Genomic DNA, 20,160 nt, shown 5'->3' on the forward strand with positions numbered 1-20,160 from the left:
CGTATGATTAAACCGAGGGCGTCACAAGTTGGTATCAGAGCCGACTTCCTGTAGGTAGCCCCTTTTCCAACTCCTTGGCCGAAGTTGAGTCTAGTGTTTGAAAAACTTTACTAACACTGATGTTGTGGCTTACGGGCCCACATCTCAATTGGGTGGTATTAGTATCTTTTACTCCTTTCCTATACTCTGGGCTCTACTCTCTCTTCTCTTTCGGGTTAAAGATTTTACTAACTCTAACATTAGGTTCGCGTAAATATTTCCTCCCGGGGAGTCTCGTATTTCAGACGATGGCATGATCCATCAGAAGACTCCGAAGTTACTCCCTGATGTTATCTCGAGAACTTGTGCCCTTCACTCTTGCGATTTCCCTTCCTCCGTCGACCACTATGGATGACTATATACAAATGTCATTCATACCTTCTTCTCCAATTGCTCTTACTTTACGAGAGGCAATGAATTTTGTTATCGGAGATTCGTCCATCATTAGTTGTCTTGGGTTTCGAGAGTTCTTCGAATTACTAATTGATCTTTCGGAATCCCCTGTAGCCTATTGCGTTTGACCTTTTTCACCTGCTTGTGTTAGGGTTAAATCCATATGTCTAGCCGCATTCATTAAATTCCTTTGTGAATTTCCTCTGATATTATCGATTCTACTTTTGTGTAAATACGCACAATCATTTGTTGATACTTATGAATTATCTTCCGGCTTAGACGTCCTTCCAGATAGAACTGGTTCGTGACAAATCAACTTTGGTTGGCTGTCCACCTAAGTCCATTCAACCTACTGGTATTTGATCAGAGCATCTGTTTATGATACACCAAACTAGAAATCTTAATTCCTTTGGTACTTAAGTATTGATATTTTTCAGATGTTCTATAATCCGATGCCTTGCGTTTTACCCGCTCTGATTGAGTACCGATACTCACATCAGATCATTTGTGGATTGCCAGGACCATTGCTGGGTTACTAACCGACGACATCCCTTTGCATTCAAAAATTCTTGTGATAGTGTTCCACTGATACATAATGTCATTGGTAAATTGTGTCTTCTCCCTCTGATGAGTTGTACCCTACGCTTTTGTCAGCCATGCCCTTCAAGCATGTGTTAATTGCTCTTGGAGTGTGTGGTATATGTTCCTAAGATGCCCCGATGGGCTGAACCTGTGCCTTCCTAAACCAATATGACCCGAAGAGTTTTCACTAGTCTTGCTCTTCTGGTGTTTTGCCAAATGTTCTTTCAAAGCTATACTTGATCAAGAGTGAGGAGTAAATGGCAGGTGATGCATTGATGAAGTGGGAGTCGACCTTGAACTTTGTGTTCATGCCCATGGAAACGACGTTGATCCTATCATATAGACTTCTCGTATCAATAATCATTCATTCTGTGGTTTAAATCTGGTATTGGTGGCCTTGTCCTTTACAATCATGGTTCCGACCATGTTGTCCTACCTTGATTTCATTCTCAGACGAGTTAAAGTACTTGTCTTCTTCAGATCAACACACCGGTCCAAACCTTAAAGTTGATCTACCTCCGTGTATTATTCCTTGTAGCTCGAGGATATCACGGAGCTATATAACTTCTTATGAGCTCCTCATCAACTATGATATTTTCATTAATTCCAGTTTCCTCGTGTTTGAGTTGTTGGACACGCCAGTACATCGATAACTGAATTGAGTACGCATTGCGATTCAACAATTTTTAGTAATCTTCCTTGTTTACGAGTTTGTACTCGATCCTGTCATTCCAAGCTGTTAAGCTACATCATCATCGTCATGTTGGAGCTGGACCATGCTATCTATACCCTTCATCCCTGGAACACAATTCCAACTATGCATTAAGCTTGCATCGAGCTTTCCACATCATGTTGGTTGTCTTGAAAGGCAATCTCAATTCTAAGCTAGCAGTCTTATCTGTGTTTCCAACGACCTCTTGCTTCATCATTCCCTTGCTTGATGTCGTTGCTAAACGATTACATCTTCATGAAATTTCTCGACAAATGTGTCGTGATCATCGTCAGCATTCTGAGCTCTTGCAGGGTATCAATTGAATACATGTTGAAAAATACCATCCTTGCCCCTCGATGATTGTATTATCATCGGCATCATTGTTTACCTTCCCTCCAACACAAACGTGTTCATGTTTTGTGTTGTCCCTTAAGTCCCTTGCTATTCAACTTACGTTATCTTCTACCTTGGAGTATCACTATCTTTTCTGTCAAGAATGTTGTGAGCATCATTGCGCCTCTTAAGAATTCTTGATATATTGATACTTCTCGACATCACCATTCATTTCTTGGTCCCGTGTTGTTTCAAACCGGAATACCAACAAGTGAACTCTGATGTGTGATTCCAATACTTGTGGCAACCCTGTTGCCTTGAGGTTGGCAATTGATTGATTCATTCTTAGTGAGTGGGGTTTTGACTCGTCATTTTTGACATTGGTTGTGCTACTCCGTCCGTATTTCTGAGTGCACCCTTCGACCAATGTTTAAGTTGTTGTTGTTCCCTCGAGCATACGACATTATACCAATTGTTTGGACAAAAACTATCTCCTTCATATTGTAATTTTGGAAATCCATCCCAGTCATAATTTTGAGGGATTGTTGCTGAGCCCATCGGCCACACCCTCAAGTTCTCCATGGTTCGTGATGAAGCTCTTGAAAGCATTATCCTTGTGCCTAAATCATGAAGATTGTGCTTGATAACAGAAATGTTTTTCCAAAGTTCACGTGCACTCTTTCCGTCGTGAATATGTGAAAGTTTTGTTTCGCTTCCTCTCGTGAAATACCAAATCATTCACGCATGTGCGAAGTGTTATATGTTTTGAAGATTTACTATCTTCACTCCATATAATTTCTCTTAGCACGCCAAACTACTGACTCATTTGATCAAGGAAAATAAGTTCTTTCATAAGAGCTGATCCAGACTTACACATGGAACCTTGTCATCCTCGATGAGGGTTCCCAAATGAGAACCCAGTTGCATTTTGAGACAAGAATTTCACGTGGGCACGAATGTATTGACATCGTGTTCATATGTCTTAAAGTCGAACTCATGATTTAAGGATTGTTTGTGTAGTTCATATTCTGAGAATCCTGCATCGTCATCTTTTCTTCTCGGACATCTTGAGTCTGAGGTGTCCCTACACCTATCAGATATGAATATCGGGCAGATATGATGGTTGGAACATTTTCCAATAATTATAACTTTGGCCTTTATGTAACCGGTACGGTGATGTCTTGTCTGGCACACCGGGCCGAAGGACCTATTGTTATAAACTCTCCCATATGTAAGATTCGCCATCCTTTCATGTGGAAACTATATGACTTATTTCATAAGTTGACCCTCGTGAATCCTCTTTGTGCGCCCATTGGTCTGACCTTTATCGGATGACCGTGTCGATGCTACCTCGAAGCATGGATGTGGTACTCCAATTTTCAACAAGAACATTGGAAGCGCGATGCTAAATTGTTCCTGGTCAATTATCCAAACCATGTGGTATGGGTAAACATCATGATTCTTCTTGTCTCTTTATCAAGATGGGTATGTACTGGATGACCTATCATGCATATCATACCCTATGTTCTCCTCGGGAATGGTATACCTTAATACCTGTGTGTGTGAACACCTTTGCCTTCCTATTGGTCTGTTTGACCTTTCTTGTGGCATTACTTATCTAAGCAGTGTTAATTCCCTGCTTAGGTAAAATTCTCGGTATACGACTCTGTCAGTAAGACCCTGTTACTGTTGTGGATAACATTCTGGTAGCCACCGGTGGACGAGAACCTTGCCTATTGGTCCGCCTCATTGCAACGAGCAGGAAAATGGTTCTAGTCGTCCCCCGCCCTTGGTACCGATGTTGTTGCCAACATAACTAACAGACTATCCTCTAACATGTCTTGCTACCAAGACCGTATAATATGTCACCCCTCCATCTAGTCTCGGTCCACATGATGCACCCATAACCCAAAGTTCCATAGGATTGAAACCTGACTCCCCTGTACCTCTTTGACTCCAAAGTATCCTTTACACTTGGCTTCGTATGAAATTCTTGAGCCACCATTCAATGGACCGCTCGCTCTTCGGTCCGGATATTGTTCAACATGCCGAAGATCAAGCCTGCATTATTCATGCGAATCTAAAGGTTGCTCAACCTCGTCAGAAAAGTCAGTATGACTGTCCTCATCAAGATATGGTCTATCAACCTGGCGAAAAGGCTTATCTTCGTGTCACAGCAATGAGAGGTGCACACCGTTTCGGGATCAAGGACAAGTTAGCTCCTCGCTATATTGGTCCTTTCACTGCTCTCGAAAGGCGTGAAAAAGTGGCTTATCAATTGGAACTACCGTCAGACCTTTTCCCAGGTTCACGATGTCTTCCATGTGTCTCAGCTCCCCCGCTGCTTCAAGGATCCTATTCGAGTAGTGGATCATGATATGCTTCAACTGCAACAAAACCTCTCTTATAGAGACATCCGGTCCGCATTCTCGACCGGGCTGAGTGTAAGACTCGTGGCAAAATCACCAAGTTCCTTAAGGTGTTGTGGTCAAATCATTCTGAAGATGAAGCCACTTGGAGACGCGAGGATCATCTTCGCGATGAATACCCCGAGCTCTTTCCTTCTACCTCTAAATTCTCGGGACGAGAATTCTTGTTAGTAGGGGAGAGTTGTGACATCCCCGGATTAAGCTACAGTAATAAATATAGTTAGACTATTGTAATCACATGCTAATGCTGCTATGTCATTGAGATTAGCTAAGCAAAATCACCACTTGACAAAAACCAAAACAAAAATTAAAATCAAAATTGAAGTCAAATAAATTATTTATTAAAACAAATAAATAAAATCGTGATTGAGTTGAAACTATTCCCTAAGTAATCTTCAATAAGAAACCAACGTCATTTGAAACATAAAAGTTGCCCTTATCTATTTTTAAGTTAAACCAACAACACCTAAGTGGCCTATTTAAAACCTAACATAATTCAAATCAATTCAATTGGGCCTCAAACTTTTCTTGTACTAGCTTAATATATTCTCTAGTAATTATGTGACAAGTTTAATATGCAACAAGATTTCTTTGATACAAAAGAAAAATACAAAACAGGAAAGAAAATACAAATAGTAATTAAAAAAAACAAAGCAACCGAGCCCCCGTGGCCGACTGGGCCAAACTGGCCCATCCGGCCACAAGCGCCGAACCCTAGCGAGCGAGATCCGACTCCCCTCGCTCTCCCTCCTCCCGCCTCCAGAAAGGGACGAGGGAGCCCTCCCCTCGTCACCCCCACCAACCGTCGCCCCACCTACCGCGCCCACGTCGCTCGCGTCCTCCCCCTGGCGCTCGTTCCCCGTCGCCCCACCTCGTCTCCCTCCTGTCCCTCGGCGCCGGCCACCACCACCTCGTGCCAGGAGCTCCTCATCGCTCTCTGGATCGTCCCCGCTTCTTCCTCCCCCTCGCTCGACCTCCTCTTCCTCCTACACGCCCAAAGCTGCAGCCGCCATGGCCGTCGTCGTCGTGGCCAACAGCCCCCCGTGCCATGAGACCTCGTCCATCTTCTCCGTCGTCGGCCACTGCCTCGTCTACGACCATCATCGCGAGCAGAGGAGCGTTGCATCGCCGGGATCGACATCGTCTTCCTCGCCCACGACCATCACTACGTCACCCGGTCTACCTCACCGGAGCTCCTCCGCCCCGTCCGACGCGTCCTCCGCCTTCCCCTGTGAGCGGCACCCCCATTCCCCTTGTCTCCCCCTCGATCCGTCGCCGTAGCTGTCGTCCCCGAGCTCGTCCGAACGCGTACACGTACACGCACGTACATGCTCTGCGCTTGCTGCCTGTGCTGCCGTTGCTCTACTACTGCTCGTCCTGTTGGCTGCTAGCTCCTGCTCTTGCCATGTTGGGCTATTGCTACCTACTGCAGGTGCTGGTTTATTTGTTGTTGCTACTCGCTCTTATAGCTTGGTACTGCCGCTTGTTGCTGTTGCTCGATACTGCCGCTACCACTGATGCTTGCTGCTGCCGGAAGCTGTTGCTCGTTGCTTTGCTACTAGCCACCCGCTTCTGCCGTCGCTAGTTCCTGCTATCAACTGCCTCCGATGTCTGCTGCTACTAGCCATGGCTGGCCGAGTGTGAGTGTAGGTGTGTACGTGAGTGTGAGTGAGACATGAGTTTGTGTGTGTGTATGTGGTGTGTGTGCGTAGGTGTGTGTATGAGCCAGCACTTATTTAGTCTAGCTTAGGATTAAACTAATGCTAAGTTAGTCTAGTAGTGGATGACACGAGGGACCTACCCGTGTTAAAACGTTTTTTTAATAAAAATAATAAAATAAATAATACTATAATTAAGTTAATAAAATAAATTAATTAATAAGTTAATTAATTAACTACTGATTAACTTGTATAATTAATTAGAATAACTAATTAGATTAATTAAACCTAATGTGCTTAATGAAATCTATTAATAGTCTAATAAGTCCATGATATTGGGCCATTGACCCTCTTGACTAGTCAAACTTTGACTTGTCAAGTGCTGACTAGGCAAGCTGACTGGCATCCTGGTCCCACTGTCATAGACTCTGGACATTTTATAAAATAATTCTTAATTCGGATGAAAATATTTTTTATATGAAAGTTGCTCAGAAAAATTCCACGAACCCGGATACACGGTCCATTCGTGTGTCACGCGTCCCTAGCATAGCAAACATGGAACATTTTCATCGTTTCCAGTATGACCGGTAGTAGCCCAAGACCCTGGAAAATATCGTCAGATATTCTTCCGACCCGTCTATGACGGATGTTGCTGCGTAGCTCATGTCTAGCCTGCATCTTGACATGTCATGCTTTGTGTTGCACCGTTGCTATTATTTATTGTTTCTTCCCCCTCTTTTTACCGGTAGACCCCGAGACTGACGCTGCTGCCGGGTACATCTACGACCCTGCCCAGTCCTTTGCCGCAGAGCAGCAAGACAAGCAAACTCCCCTTGATCATTCCTATATCGCCTATATCTTTCTTCCTACTGCTTGCATTAGTATTTTGCTACCGTTGTAGTTAGCTCCTATATCTGATGCATAGCCTATTTTTGATGATCTGCTACTTTCAATCATGTACCTTTAATATGCTTAGTATAGGTGGAGCAGTCATCCCCTCTGACCCCGTAGTCCAGTTGCCCCGCTTGTTTTCAAATCTCGATCTCTGATCGACGAGCCAGACCCGACACAGCACATTCACCCCCTTCGTTGTACGACGCTACAGAGATACTATCGGGTACCGAGGGTGACACCTCGCTAAGTACTCCTGATGATATCTCTGTAGTATAACTAGTTGGTCGTGGTTATCGAGGGTGATTACTTCTTTCACCATTCCCGATGACGCCTCTGTCGTGCAACCCCTCAAGTGTGGGACCCCCGAGGGTGATTCCTCCAAGCCCACCTTGACGGGTACATCGTTCAGAGTCCAACGAGGGTGATACCTCGGATTCCCACTGATGTTACAGCCACACAGTTACTCAACCATGTTACTGGGATCATTGGTGATTAGTTGTAAGATGGGTGGATTCCCGTGAGACTGTGTTGATGGCCTAATTAAAATGTTAATGGATTTGGGTATTTGATCTGGGTTGGTTGGACACCTTTTCGCACTAACCGGCTACGCGGGAAGAATGATGGGTACTCGGCGTCGCGGTATCAGCCGAAGCTTTTCAGATGCCAGCAATGTAGCGGCGCGCGCCCGAGTGGTCCCGAGATGCATTGCTCTTGTGATTAAGGGATGCTAGGACTGACGTCGGCCGCCCACGCCACGTGCAGGAGCGCGAAGGGGAACTGGGCCCACGAACCCTTTGTGCTTAGGAGTTAGACCGGCGGGCTGGCCTCTCTGATTAGTCTTAGGTGGGGCTGCGACGTGTCGATATTCCGAGGCAGGGCAGGACCCAGAAAAGTATGTCCAGCCAGAGTGTTATCGAGCGTGACGGGACATGTGGTGCACCCCTGCAGGGATGAAATTTAACTATTCGGATAGCCGCGTCCACGGTTACAGGACGACTTGGAGTTTGGCCCCGATCTTTTACAACTACAATTGTTACTTAACTAGATTTAGTTTGCCTCGGGATTGCTTCCTCGCAGGGAGTCGAGGGAGGATCTTTAGGCGTGACCTCACTTTAATATTGCCGCAACAATATGACTATTAATGTTTTACCCCCCTGTTCTACTCTCGTCTATTGCTGCAAGACCCTGATGATGCTAGTCTTCGATAGGACTAGGCTTTCTCTCTCTATTCTCGTATTGCTGCAGTCAGCCCACATATAACACCCCCCCCCTTTGATACTGGTGCATACTTAGCATAGTTTTGATGTAAGTCTTGCGAGTACTTTGGATGAGTACTCACCGCTGCTTTGCTCCCCCCTTGTCCCCTTGATCCGTTTGCTGCGACCAGATGATGGAGCCCAGGAGATGGAGGTCCCCGCCACCGATGACTGCTACCCCCCGACAGTGCCTGCTACTACGTGGAGGCCGCTGATGATCAGGAGTAGTTTAGGAGGTTCCCAGGCAGGAGGCCTCGCCTCGTTCGATCGTTGTATCTTTTGTGCTAGCCTTCTCTAAGGCACCCCATGTTTATGTCAGTACTCAGATATTTGTTGCTTCCGCTGACTCGTGTGTTTATCGAGCTTTCGTATTCTAGCCCTCGAGGCCCCTGGCTTGTAATATGAAGCTGATGTTATTTTATTTGTGTCTAGAGTTGTGTTGTGATATCTTCCCGTGAGTCCTTGGGTTTGATCGTACGCATTTGCGTGTATGTTTAGCGTATGATTAAACCGAGGGCGTCACACAAACTAACATTCTTTAAAAAAATGAGTGGAAAACAAGAGCTAAACACAGTACTAGCAAAAAATGAACACTCACAGAACAATAGGAGTGAAAACTAGAGTGTTCTAAGCAATTAAAACGGAGTGTGTCTCTCTCCCAAATAAAAATGATAGGATGTAACTTATTTATGACCATCAAGAAAAACTAAAACAAACTAAAAATTAATGAGCGGGCCGCTCCAAGCATAGCACATAACATATGAAGTGATAAAAATATAGCATGGAGATGGACGAACTGATGATTGTTGATAGAGAAGGGGATGCACGGGGGCATCCCCAAGATTAGACGCTTGAGTCTCCTTGAATATTTATTGGGGGTGCATGGGGGCATCCCCAAGCTTGAGCGCTTGACACTCCTGGATCTTCTTTCATCATCTTCTATCGCATACTTGAAAACTCCATTCACACGAAACTCATCATAAGCTGATTAGAGTGGTTAGTACCCATGATAAAATAATTCATTATCTACTGTAAATAAAGATTTTCATGAAAATCTACTGTTTCTCATGATTGCCAAAGATTTTTCGCTAAGGAAAAGCAAGCTTGAGATTTGCAAAATGATGAAAACGCAAAACGTGGCAGAATTTGCGAAAAATAGAACAACAGGTACTAAATAATTTTTTCGGGGCACTTGTGCAACTCAAATCAAAAAACTCAGAACATATGCGAGAAAGACAATTATATAGAGCATGCTGTCAAAACAATTCAGATCAAAAAGATGATATGGTGAATTTTTCCGTCAAGCAGACATAATCTGTTTCTGGATAGCATGTCACAACTTTTGAACTTTCTTGGAATCGGAGGCTAAAACTTGGCACAAAGCTTGAAAATAAATATACAATGATGTTGCTACAGTAGTAACACGCATCAAGACCACTAAAAACTGATAGTAAAAACTCAAAGTAAAGATAACAAGGGTTGTCTCCCTAGAGCTCTTTCTTTATAGCCATAAAGATAGGCTTAAGATGTTAATGATGCTCTCGTAGGAATAAGAGTTGTAGAAAAAAAAAGAGCATCAAGAAGCAAATACCAAACACATTTAAGTCTAACATGCTTCCTATGCATAGGAATATTGTAATAGAATAATTCATAGAAGCACAAAGCAATAAGCATAGAAAGGCAAAACAAGTGCAACTTCAAAACCTTCGACATAAAAAGAGGGAACTTGATATTATTGAAATATTTATAAGCATATGTTCCCTTATCATAATAATTTTCAGTCGGATCATGAATAAACTCAACAATATAAGTATCACATAAAGCATTGTTACCATGATCCACATGCAAAAAGGTACTCTTATTCTCCAAATAAAGCATAATCTTTCTCATTGGTAATAGTGGGAGTAGGACTATTATTATCATCATGATAATCATCATAGCAAATTTTCTCCTCAAAAGTTGGGGGACTAAAAATATCATGTTTATCAAACCCGTCATCCCCAAGCTTAAGGCTTTCCATGTTATTAGCAATATTGGTTTTCAAAGGAAGCACACCAATTACATTTCCACCATCATAATTGTTATGCAAATAATTAAGTTCCATAGGTTTTTTAATTTTCTCATCAAACACTTCATGTCCTAGTTCGAGATAAAGTTTATAAAGCTCTATCATATTTTTGTTGTTTTCCATTAAGCCTAACTAGTGGAACAAAAAACAAGAAACAAAAAGATTTAATTGCAAGATCTAAAGATATACCCTCAAGCACTCAGCTCCCCTGCAACGGCGCCAGAAATAGCTTGATGTCTATGCACGCTTCTATTCTTGTAGACTATGTTTGGCCTCCAAGCACAGAGGTTTGTAGGACAGCAACAGTTTCCCTCAAGTGGATGACCTAAGGTTTATCAAACTCAGGGAAGTAGAGGTTGAAGATGGTCTCTCTCAAGCAACCGTGCAATTAAGATACAAGAAGTCTCTTGTGTCCCCAAAACACCTAATACAATTTTTAGTTGTATAGGTGCACTAGTTCGGCGAAGAGATGTTAAAATACAAGTGATATGGATGGTAAAACAAGGTATTGTAAATCTGAAATAAAAATGGCAGCAAGGTAGCAAGTGACAAAAGTGAGCATAAACGGTGTAACAATGGTGAGAAACAAGGCCGAGGCTTCATACTTGCACTAGTGGCAACTCCCAACAACATTAACATAGTCTAATCACATGATATTTTCACTAAAACATGCAATGAAGACGTACATGGAGGTCATTTCTTTGTGATCAAGAGAGGGCAAGAATTATGTAGGGCTACAAAAGCACACCTCAGAGTTCGTAGTTCTCTTCTATGGATTTCACAATGTCACCGCAGCCATCCAAAGAGAGTACCACAATCACCACAACATATCTCAAGGATAGTCAAAGACAAGCAGCAAGAGACTCTCAATCTTCAATCAATTCACAAAAGAGGAAATCACTCATGAAAATATTCTTCTAATCCATGTACAATAGACCGCTTTCACCATGGTCTCGGGGATTATACTAGATAAGATCAAGTAAATATATCAATCCAATACATAGAAGAAGGGGAAACATCATGGGATCACCCTAGATTAACATAGCCCATGATCACAATCAAGATCACATCATGGGAGAGAGAGATGACCACATAGCTACACGTAGAAGACCTCAGCCTCGAGGGAGACTACTCACACATGGCCATGGTGAGCAAGAGGTTGATGGAGAGGTTTAACCCGGAGAGGAGACGGCGGCCACGGCCCTTAGGGGCGGCGTCCCTTGGCCCCCCTTATTCCTTGAAGATGGTGCTGGTATGTAGGTGATTCTCCATCCCAAGGCGGGTGCATGGGAGGAGGAAATCTCATAGCTCTTGGTGGCCCTCCAGAAATCAGGTTTTTCCTCTCCTTATATGAGTCGGGATGATCATCCTTGGCCCTCCGATGGATGCCCCTTTGATGCATGGGCTCTTGGGCACCTCTAGAACCTTCCTAGGAACCCCTCTCAGCCCTAATGTGGTCCCCAAGTCGTGGCTTGGACAAATCCATCTAATATGGTAAGAGTTGAACTCAATCACGTCACTGATTCCCGTAATCATGTAATCAGATATTTGTCCTCCAGTAAAATGGGATTTCCTGAAGCGTCCGAACTTCAAATGGGCCGAACTTTATGTCTAGAATTATCAGAAGAAAATTCCCCACAACTATCGAATTTATTATTGTTCCATTTGACGTCATATTCGAGGCGAAAGCAGACGATCTCTAAAATCTGTTGGGGGATAGATTTCAGAAAAGTCAGAGTCCCACTCCAACAAGGTTTCCTCTTCTATTTTTGATAGTTCCTACACATCAAAGTATAAAACAAGAACATTGCGCACTTTGCAACTATTAGTAGGTTAGTCCAAATAAATCATAAACTTAATATAAAAACAATTATCAAAAGCATAAAACTAGCATGAAAACATCAAAAATTATATATATGTTTTAGACGTATCAGCGGGCCCCTCCAACGACAAGACCAGACCACTGTGGACCCCCTGGCCAGCCGGCGAGGCTGCCAGGTGGGTTCCTCTTATGTAATTTTATCCATATTGTAGGTCGATGGGTTCGTCTATAAAACCCCTCGATCCCCTCCAAGCAGAGGGTCGGCCAACCGCGCACACACACACACACCCATACAAGAGAGGTAGACGCGAGCGAGCTGCTCCTTCTTCCTCCTCCGTCGAACAGCTCAAGGAGCACACTCTAATCTCTTTAGTTCATCAACTATTCCGGCATGACTAGGGGTATTATTTCCCACGGAGAGCCTCGAACCTGGATACATCGTGCGTCCATCTCGCTTGTACCAATCCCGTTCCCGGAGCCCGCCGGTGTTCTACGGTTCCCACCACTCATGTTTATCCTACCCATGGCTGATGTCGTGAGTAAACACTGACACCAGTCTACCTCCATCGGACATAAGCTTACCCTTCGAGCAGCTTAGTTTTTTTTCGAACCGGTCCTCTATACATTTCCACTTTGTGTTAGTTAGTTTGTGATGCTGAATTGGTATACCCAGATAAATAAATGGTAATGAACCCAATTCACATCCGAACAACTGAACTGATTTTTCTCGCATGCTTATTCCTCCCGATGGTTAATGCACGCATGCTGAATTTCGTTAGACACCACTTTTTATCATGCATTTCCTTTTCCTCATGATAAATGTTAAATGCAAATATGGATTACAAGATATAGGGGGAGATCTCCATGGTATTAACCTGCAATGTGCATTTGTAGTCCAAAGCAAATTCCTCAAATATGCACATCTGCAGGGGGAGTTTCTCTATATCTTGCAATCAAATTCCCCAAACTCAGTACTTACACTTCATATATTTGTACCCCTTGAAAACTTAACCTATTTGTCATCAATCACCAAGAAGGGGGAAATTGTGAGTGCATCTTAGTGATTTTGGTGTATTGAAGACCTATAGGTTAAAGAACTAATATGTCTGTGAGTGTTCACAAGCTCTATAAGTCGTTGAGGAGTTTGATATATTCAAAGAATGTCGACCCCTAAAAATGAGTGTCTTCAACTGAAGATTTTGAAAGTGAAGAAATTGGTGTGTCCTTGAAGATATTGATGCAAGGACTATGAAGCTTGAAGACTTTTGTTTTTGTAGTTTCATTTCCTTACTTTGAGTAATAGGAACACCGTACTATTAAAGGGGGTCGAGGTAGAACTAAGGAAATTTTTCCAAGTGATGCTCATCTCAAAGCCTACACATAACCAATCCTTCCAGTGAATTCTTTGGAAGTCCCTTGCAGTTTAGTCAATTTCTTCATTAACACAGACGAAGTTCTTCTGGTCTGTGAGGAAATTGTTCTGGCTGAGGAGTTAGGATTTCGCGAGTGCAAATTGCCTACAAGTGAGGAACATCATAGATTTGAGATTTTCATGGTTCGGAAATTACAACTGTCTTGTGCTTCACGCAAGTTGTTCCCAAAATCTTATCCACATAACGGTCATATCATTGGGGGGCACTTATGTCATAACATATCAGGATTGCTCCCTGGCTATAAATAGCCGCCCCCTATAACCACTAGCTGGCTGGCCGTTCCGAGAGAGAATTTGACACTTATCAATTGAGAGCATCCCGTCCTTCGAGGACCTTGGGAAAATCATTAGCGAGTAAAACCCAAAAATCCAAACCAAAACCAAAACCCAAAGTGATTGAGCATCACTGAAGAGATTCTTCTTGTGTGGAACCGACGCTTGTTACCTTTTAAGACTGTATATCTTCCACACGGTTAGCGTCAAGGGTCTATAGCATCCAACGGTAAATTGTGGATTGCCGGGAGACTGAGTTTTTGATGGTTTGAAAGTTTGCCATGAAGACTTACCACGAGTGTTGGGCGAGGTTTGTGTAACCTTAGCTCAAGAAGAATACGATAAGAACTATGTGTCATTTGGTTTAAATACCAAGTCGCTCCAAACAAGACGTATGACTGTCACAACAGTTCGAACTGGGTCATCAAATCATTCTCTTCATCGAGCTCGTGTTTCTATTTTCGCAACTCCTTTATTTCCTCGGTACTTGTTGTTGAAATTGATTGTTATCGTTTGATTACTTTGAGTGAAGACTTTCTCAATTTCCTCATCTTAAATACTTGAGTGACCTTGTTCTTCACGTGCTTATCATGTTTACACAATACGTTGCTGCTATGTTTCGCACGCACTTGAGTACTTATTCCGCTACTCATATTTCGTCCTTTAGCAATTTCCTCAACGAGTAATTCTTCAGTGACGAATTTATAAAAATTGCCTATTCACTCTCCTCTCTAGACGATATAACGCACTTTCACGACCCAAAAAATCCACTCACAACAAAATAATATTCCAGGTACCACAAATAATTGATCAAAAGAAACAAAACTCGAGTAACGATCTATACCTACTATTAAAGGACACGGTGTTTCTGCCCATACGTCATGAAAATTGCGTGTGAAGTTGGCATAAATTACCCACCATGTAGCCGGTAAGTAATAAAAAATGTTTCAGAGTGAAAAATCACGAACTAGGCCGGCCCATGTAGAAACCTCCTATATTACGCTCGGACACACGCCCGTTTGGGCTGGCCCATGCAGAGGCGCCTGTTTTTTAGTTCCGTTTTTATTTTTATTTTCAGTTCTGTCATATTTTTCTATTTTAAAAAATTTAAACTTCAATTAACTTTTAAACTTTTAAGAAACTGGAAATTTTCAATCAACATATTCAAAAAAAAATTGTTTGTGAATTCAAAAACTGCTCGGGGTTTTTGTAAAAAATGTTCGCATATACAATAACATGTTTGCATCTACAATAAAAAATCCCATGATTTCAAATCAAATTCGAAGTATTAAAAATTATTAAAGGCATTTAACAAAATGTTTTCTAATTCAAAATATGTTAATGCTTTTAAAAAATGTCCTAAAATTTGAAAAATAGTTAATGCCTGTTTTTGTAGTTTATTTTTTATTTTCATTTTTCTGTTCCATTTTGTTTTCTTCTACTTTTGCAATTTAAAAAAATAGGAATTTTGAATTAAAATGTTGACGAAAACATAAAATGCTTGTGAATTCAAAAAAAGCTTGGGTTTTTTCTAAAAGTTTCGCATATTCAAAAACAATGTCCGTGAATTTAAAATATAGATTACTTATTGATCAAAATGTTTGTTTATTCAGAAAATTATGACGCATTTCAAAAAATCTTCATTAATTTGAAAAACATCCTCTAACTTCAAAAAATATGTTCGGCTATTCTAGAATTGTACACGAATTTAAAAGAAAATACTTAAAACCCGTTTGAAATATAAAAAATGTTCACGATTTTTAGTAAATGTTTGTAAACTGAAACAAATGTTCTTAATTTAAAATTGTTCTCATATTTGTAAAAATGTTCACACAGGATCTAAGGTATGTAGTTAAACAGTAATGCTTCTAAGTCTTTGTGACAATATACCCGTGTGAATTTTGAAGAATTAACTGTCGGATGGACGAATTATTATTGTATGTTTTCTAAAAAAAATCTTGAAATTCAGAATAAGTATTTGAATTATTAAGATTTTTGACAACCATGATATTTTTAAAAATAATGTGAAGATTGCTTCAACTTGTGAATAAATTTAAAAGAAGAAACATTTTTTGCATTTGTGCACAAAATTTCAAAATCAAGCGATTATGTGTGAACATGATGTGGTCATCTTTATTGAAGATTATGATTTTTTTTTTCTTTCATTACAACGCACGGGCCCTTTTGCTAGTAAAACTTAGGTGAAGTGCGAAGGGGATTATCAACCGGGCATGATGATCAGCGGTCTGCGTGTGGTTTTCTATCTTTGCTCCAAGGCGACTTACCTCGTTGAGCCGTTTACGGAAATGTCGCTAATGGAAGCTCCCAAACTGATGCAGTGATCGATCATATTGCGTGGTGCGTTTAGTTTGCTCCACCGGGGAGAAACTAAGTAACCATTCGGCATGCATGGTGAGCCATATATCAAAATAAAAAACAATGATAAAAAGGGAAAGAAAAACGAAGTACTATTAGCACGCAAATTCAGACAGTTCCGTGTCAGGCAGCTAGGCTCGATGGATGCAGTTACGCTACGCTTGCCATGCGACGCCATCCATGTTGACATGTTGCCTATTCCTTGACGCCTTCGACAAACCCAAGTACCCAACCCTCCCTAGTCGACACTGCCAGCCTAAGCAAACTCGGAGACACGCAAGAACCAGCCATCCGAGAAAAGAAAACCACCACCCCGCAAGCACGCACAAAGCACCTATTCCTCCATCAAGAATCTGCTACGCATGTTCCTTCGTCTCGCACATGCATCTCTAGCTGGCTAGCTAGTGTATTTGATTACAAATATCCATCCAGATCACAGTCCAATCACGCACAACAATCGATCATGGCAGCTGCTTCTTCTACCTCTGCCGTTTCCGTCAGGCAACGGACTGCCGCAGCAGCATCGCCACTGCTCCAAGATCAGCAGCAGGAAAAGCATCAAGATGGAGCTGTTGATCCGGTACCTCCGCCGCCAGCGCCGCGATCGACGCTGTACCAGGCGCTGACGTCGACGGCGAGCCTGGCCAACCTGCTCCCGACGGGTACGGTGCTGGCTTTCCAGCTGCTCGCGCCGGCCTTCACCAACCACGGCGCCTGCGACGCCACCACGGCGCTGCTCACGCGGATCCTCCTCGCCGTCCTCGCGCTCTCCTGCCTCCTCGCCTCCTTCACCGATTCCCTCAAGGGACCCGACGGCCGCGTCTACTACGGCGTCGCCACCCTCAGGGGCCTCTGGCTGCTCGACTACCCGCCCGCCGCGCCCACGCCGCCGGACACGGCCAGGTACAGGCTGGCGCCAATCGACGCCGTGCACGCGGCGCTGTCGGTGGCCGTGTTCGGGGTGGTGGCGGCCAGAGACAAGAACGTTGTGCGGTGCTTCTACGGCCCATCGCCGGCGAGAGAGACGGAGGAGGTGCTGGACATCGTGCCGCTCGGCGTCGGCGTGCTCTGCAGCTTGCTCTTCGTCGCGTTCCCCACCAGGCGGCACGGCATCGGCTACCCTGTCACTAACGGCGCCAGTGGCAGCAGCACCTGAATAAAGTAAACTTACCCGCGCATGTACAAAGCTCAAGAATTACTGTCTGTTTACGGTGGTACTAACTTAAGAGCAATGTATCATTCTATGATTTCGATTTCTTGCTTGTTTGACCTGTGGGATGTAAACGATCTGACTATAGATTCTACACACACAAAATCTGTTATTTTTAATTTCCTTTGTGAGTATTATTTTCTAATAATGAGCAAAATGCATGCGCGTTCCTATTTTTCAGAGGGTTGATGCGGTCCTAATTCTTTTAAAATGTAAGTATGGGTCTTAAATGTTTTGAAATTGTTCATCTGATTTTCTAATTGGTCCTAATTCTTTCAAAATGTAAGTATGGATCTTAAATGTTTTGAAATTGTTCATTTGATTTTCTAATTCGTCCGGCCGTCACTGACCAATTTGGGTGGCGCTTTGACTACAACCACATGGACGGGAGGGCCCAAGATGCATAACAACCCGTCGTGCATATTTGCAAAAGAACCTTCGAACTCTAATTCCTTTGCAGTCGCGGTCCTTTCCTCATCCCCACCCCTCACTGATGAAACAGGGGTCATCGGCGGCGGAGGTGCTGCTCCGGTGAGAACAAGCGGTCATCGCAGACGGTTGCCACTGCTGCGGCGACCCGGACATCCGCCTCTGTAATATGGTCACTGCACGTAACCCTAACCCTCGATGCTACTCTTTGGTTTGTCTTTTTCCGATTTAGGTAGAATACATGGTAGATATTGATCGAATCCCTTATGATCTAGGACCGCAAGATGACCTTTTCACCGTAGGAATAAACCGTGTTGGATTTTTTTTTCGGATTTGGCAATTCGAAGACATATGTTGAAGGCAAAGTTACTATGTTCGATGGTTGTGAAGTAGATACATGGTCTACTTCCTCGCTCACTGATTTTATGCAACAATTAGGAAATAGTGACCAATCAAAGATTGTTTTGCACCGGTTGCTTCCTGGAAAGAATCTAGAGGACGAACTCTAGATTATGGACTGCGACCCTGACACGTTGCACATGACAACATTTGTTACATAAGTATTTATAGTTGTTTGTGGACCACAAAGATATGACATTTGACAATGCAAATATTAATGTTAGTAGTACTCCCTTCGTCCGGGTGTATAGAGCATGCGCATAGTTTTAGGTCGTTAATTTAACTACTTAAATATGTATTATATGTAATAAATAATATATCATTAGATTCATGGGGTTATGTACTTTCTGAATATGTAAATTTTATCGCATATAACATATATTTAGCTAGTTAAATTGACAACCTAAAACTACGTGCATGCCGTATACACTTGGACGGAGGTAGTACACCCAATCTCCTGCTTGTCCCGCTCCGCTGCTTAAGCTAGATATCGCGAGAGCTTTTGACAACGTATCATGAGAATACTTGCTAGAGGTGTTGCAAGAGCTCGGTTTCCCGGCGCGCTGGCGAGACTGGATGGCACTGCTATTTACTACGGCGTCATCGTCAGTTATGCTAAATGGCACGGTTGGACGCCCGTTCAGCCACCAACGGGGATTACGACAGGGGGACCCGCTATCGCCACTCCTGTTCATCATCGCCACCGACACCCTACACCGGCTGCTGGAGAAAGCAACTGAGATGCACTTGCTAGCCCCGCTGCCGGGCAGGGACATCTCTCTCCGGGTTAGCCTCTATGCGGACGACGTGGTCATCTTTGCCAACCCGGATAAAATGGAGATAGACGCCCTGATGGATATTCTTCGGAGTTTTGGACACGCGTCAGGACTACACATCAATCCGGCAAAGTCTACCGCCTCCGCCATCCGCTGCGACGAGCTCAACCTGCAAGAGATCCTGGCTAACTTCGGCGGTGAAGTCAAGGGCTTCCTGGTTCGCAGTGTTCTAACCGCGCTACCAACTTTTGCGCTATCAGTGCTATGGGCACCTAAGAAATTCTTCGACGAGGTAGACAAGGCTAGGCGACGATTCCTTTGGGCACAAGAGGAGGAAGCAAGTGGAGGGAAATGCAAAGTAAATTGGCCCGTAGTATGCTCCCCAGTGGATAACGGGGGACTAGGAATCCTAGATTTGAACCGTTTCAGTAAAGCACTAAGGCTGCGTTGGCTATGGCTCTCCTAGACAAGCCCAGACAGACCATGGCATGGCATGACACTACCGTGTGACGAAGCCGACAAGGCACTTTTTAGTGCTTCCGCGACTGTTACTCTTGGCAACGGCGCAACGACATCCTTTTGGCACTGCTCATGGACGGGCACCGGAAACCTAAAGACGACATTCCCAACTCTCTTTAGGAACTCCAGGAGAAAGAACAGATCGGTAAAAGAGGCGATGGAAAATAACACCTAGATAGCAGACCTCGCCCATGGAGACACAATGCAGGTCTGGGAGGAGGAGATTAGGCTACATAGATGGATCCAAGACAGGGATCTCCACTTGCAAGAAGGGACTAGAGACACAATCAAGTGGAAACTTGAAGCATCGGGAAAGTATAGAGCAAGCTCTGCATACAAGGCCCAGTTCGAGGGATTCCTAAAATCTAATTACAAAAAGATGATCTGGACAACCTAGGCACCTGCGCGATTGAAGATATTTACCTGGCTGCTGCTCAAGAACAGACTGTGGTGCAACGATCGTCTACAACGAAGGGGTTGGCCTAATGGATATTTTTGCCAATTATGCCTTCGGAATCTAGAATCCTCGGTGCACTTGTTCTGGCAATGCCCGATGTCAC

The 20,160-nt window shown here is 43.4% G+C and overlaps 1 protein-coding gene across 1 annotated transcript; it reads left to right on the forward strand.

The window, feature by feature from the left end:
- The first annotated feature begins 16,492 nt into the window (after positions 1–16,492).
- LOC123409723 (protein DMP3-like) lies at positions 16,493–17,598 on the forward strand. The gene has a single exon (XM_045102583.1). The coding sequence runs from the start codon at positions 16,731–16,733 to the stop codon at positions 17,421–17,423; it is 693 nt and encodes a 230-aa protein (XP_044958518.1). The 5' UTR covers positions 16,493–16,730; the 3' UTR covers positions 17,424–17,598.
- The last annotated feature ends 2,562 nt before the right edge of the window (positions 17,599–20,160 follow it).

Source organism: Hordeum vulgare, chromosome 7H (assembly GCF_904849725.1).
Source record: "Hordeum vulgare subsp. vulgare chromosome 7H, MorexV3_pseudomolecules_assembly, whole genome shotgun sequence".
NCBI lineage: Eukaryota > Viridiplantae > Streptophyta > Magnoliopsida > Poales > Poaceae > Hordeum > Hordeum vulgare.